Source organism: Pundamilia nyererei, unplaced genomic scaffold (genome assembly GCF_000239375.1).
Source record: "Pundamilia nyererei isolate P.nyererei 1_Seehausen unplaced genomic scaffold, PunNye1.0 scaffold00411, whole genome shotgun sequence".
Lineage (NCBI taxonomy): Eukaryota > Metazoa > Chordata > Actinopteri > Cichliformes > Cichlidae > Pundamilia > Pundamilia nyererei.
Window position 1 is genome coordinate 338448 of NW_005187812.1, and position 1678 is coordinate 340125.

Consider the following 1678-nt stretch of genomic DNA (forward strand, 5'->3'; position numbering starts at 1 on the left):
ATAGATAGATAGATAGATAGATAGATAGATAGATAGATAGATAGATAGATAGATAGATAGATAGATAGATAGATAGATAGATAGATAGATAGATATAGATATACATACATACATACATACATTTTCTCATAGATTTGTCTGTTTTGGGGATAAAACAGTTAACTTATATAAAGTTTACATCTCATTTTTTCAATCCTTTCACAGGACCTGATGAATCGTGAGAAAAGGGATAAGATACCAAGCATGCAGGTGTCCTTCATTGATGCCATTTGCATTCAGTTGTATGAGGTAATTCAGCCCTTGCTATTTTTGCTGACCAGCGTAGCTGATGAATAGCAATTCTTCCTGCATTCAGTTCTGCCTCTGATTTCCCATGCTGAATTGTCTTTATCACTGTCACAGACCTTGGCTGGCTTATCGGAGTATTGCTCCCCGTTGTTGGAAGGATGTCAGAAAAACCGGCAGCAGTGGAAGTGTTTAGCCGAGGAGTGTGAGAAGGGGCTTGTCAACGGCTTGGTGTGATCCAAACACCAGTTTGGTTTTCATCCAACTCAGATTTCCAGAGTTCTACATTTTCAACCTATTCTCATTAAAATTATCTAATAGCGTATTGTGTGGACTGACAGTGAGGTAGAAAAGTAATTTTCCTATCATGAAATAAAACACTAGCTATGGTCTGATAATAGAAGAGGTCACCTGCCTTGAGCAGTCTTAATACTTTAAGACTTAATCTATTACGGTTGAGGTGCCGCAGTCAGGTTTCACAGTTTGTCTTTCTTTTCCTTGTTGTAATCTGGAGTTTACTCACCCGGCAAAGCGTTTGCTCAGATATAGGAAAATTACAAACGATCATGCATAGCCATGCCAATGAGTACAAGTTAAAAAATAAAGTAAGAGAGAAAAACAACTGTAAAAACATCTACAAGTCAGTCAGTTGACTTGTTGGTAATCTGCCTAGACTTGTCAGCACTTTTCCTGTCTCCCGGAGTATCAGTAATTCTTGTGAGTACTTTTCACAACAGATAAACTATGAAACAACATCAAAGTTGTACCTTTCCACCCCCACTATCAAACATTCGTTAAAAAGTTGTATGCTAGTTTTACAGCTAAGCCCTACCATGAACAGAAAGGAATGAAATGTGTCCATAACAAGAAATCATGGTTTCTGAGGTCATGGTCATTTTATCCTGTCACCACCATTTTTTCTCACTCACCAGAGATAATAACAAAGTCAGCACTAAGCTATATTTATTACCATAGACATTGTTATTTTTGCATAGAGTGGCTTTCATATTGATGGTCTCACCTACACTATCTGTGACAGGTAGTGAACTTTAGGGAACACTGAATGGTTAAGCTGCATACACTGGAAGCTCTACATATTTACTTCCAGTTCATATGTATTCTTTATTCCTATTGGTAGTTGCTTCGGTTAAAAAAAGAAAAATCTTCCCTTAGCAAATAGGAAATGGTAAACGGACTGATTCTTATTTAGCACTTTTCTACTCTGCCTGAACATTCAAAGAATTTGCCTGTGGTTATTTCATCTGTAATCACTTGAAGTTGTGGGATGTGATTCACTTTGAATGGTCTGTATTCAGTATGTCGCTTCCAGTGTTCATGGAGCTTTAGCACCATTAGCACCATTCTAGTGGGATGAAAACAATGCAACTACTAT

At 37.4% G+C, this 1678-nt stretch overlaps 1 protein-coding gene across 4 annotated transcripts in view; it reads left to right on the top strand.

Annotated features, from left to right (window-relative positions):
• pde5ab (phosphodiesterase 5A, cGMP-specific, b) overlaps window positions 1-1671 on the top strand; it is a 114862-nt gene extending 113191 nt beyond the window's left edge. For all 4 annotated transcript variants that reach the window (XM_005753202.1, XM_005753203.1, XM_005753199.1 and 1 more), the window contains exons 21-22: window positions 205-288; window positions 403-1671. In XM_005753202.1, the coding sequence (XP_005753259.1) occupies window positions 205-288; window positions 403-522 (204 nt within the window). In that variant the 3' untranslated portion in view covers window positions 523-1671. The remainder of the gene's footprint in view (window positions 1-204; window positions 289-402) is intronic.
• The last annotated feature ends 7 nt before the right edge of the window (window positions 1672-1678 follow it).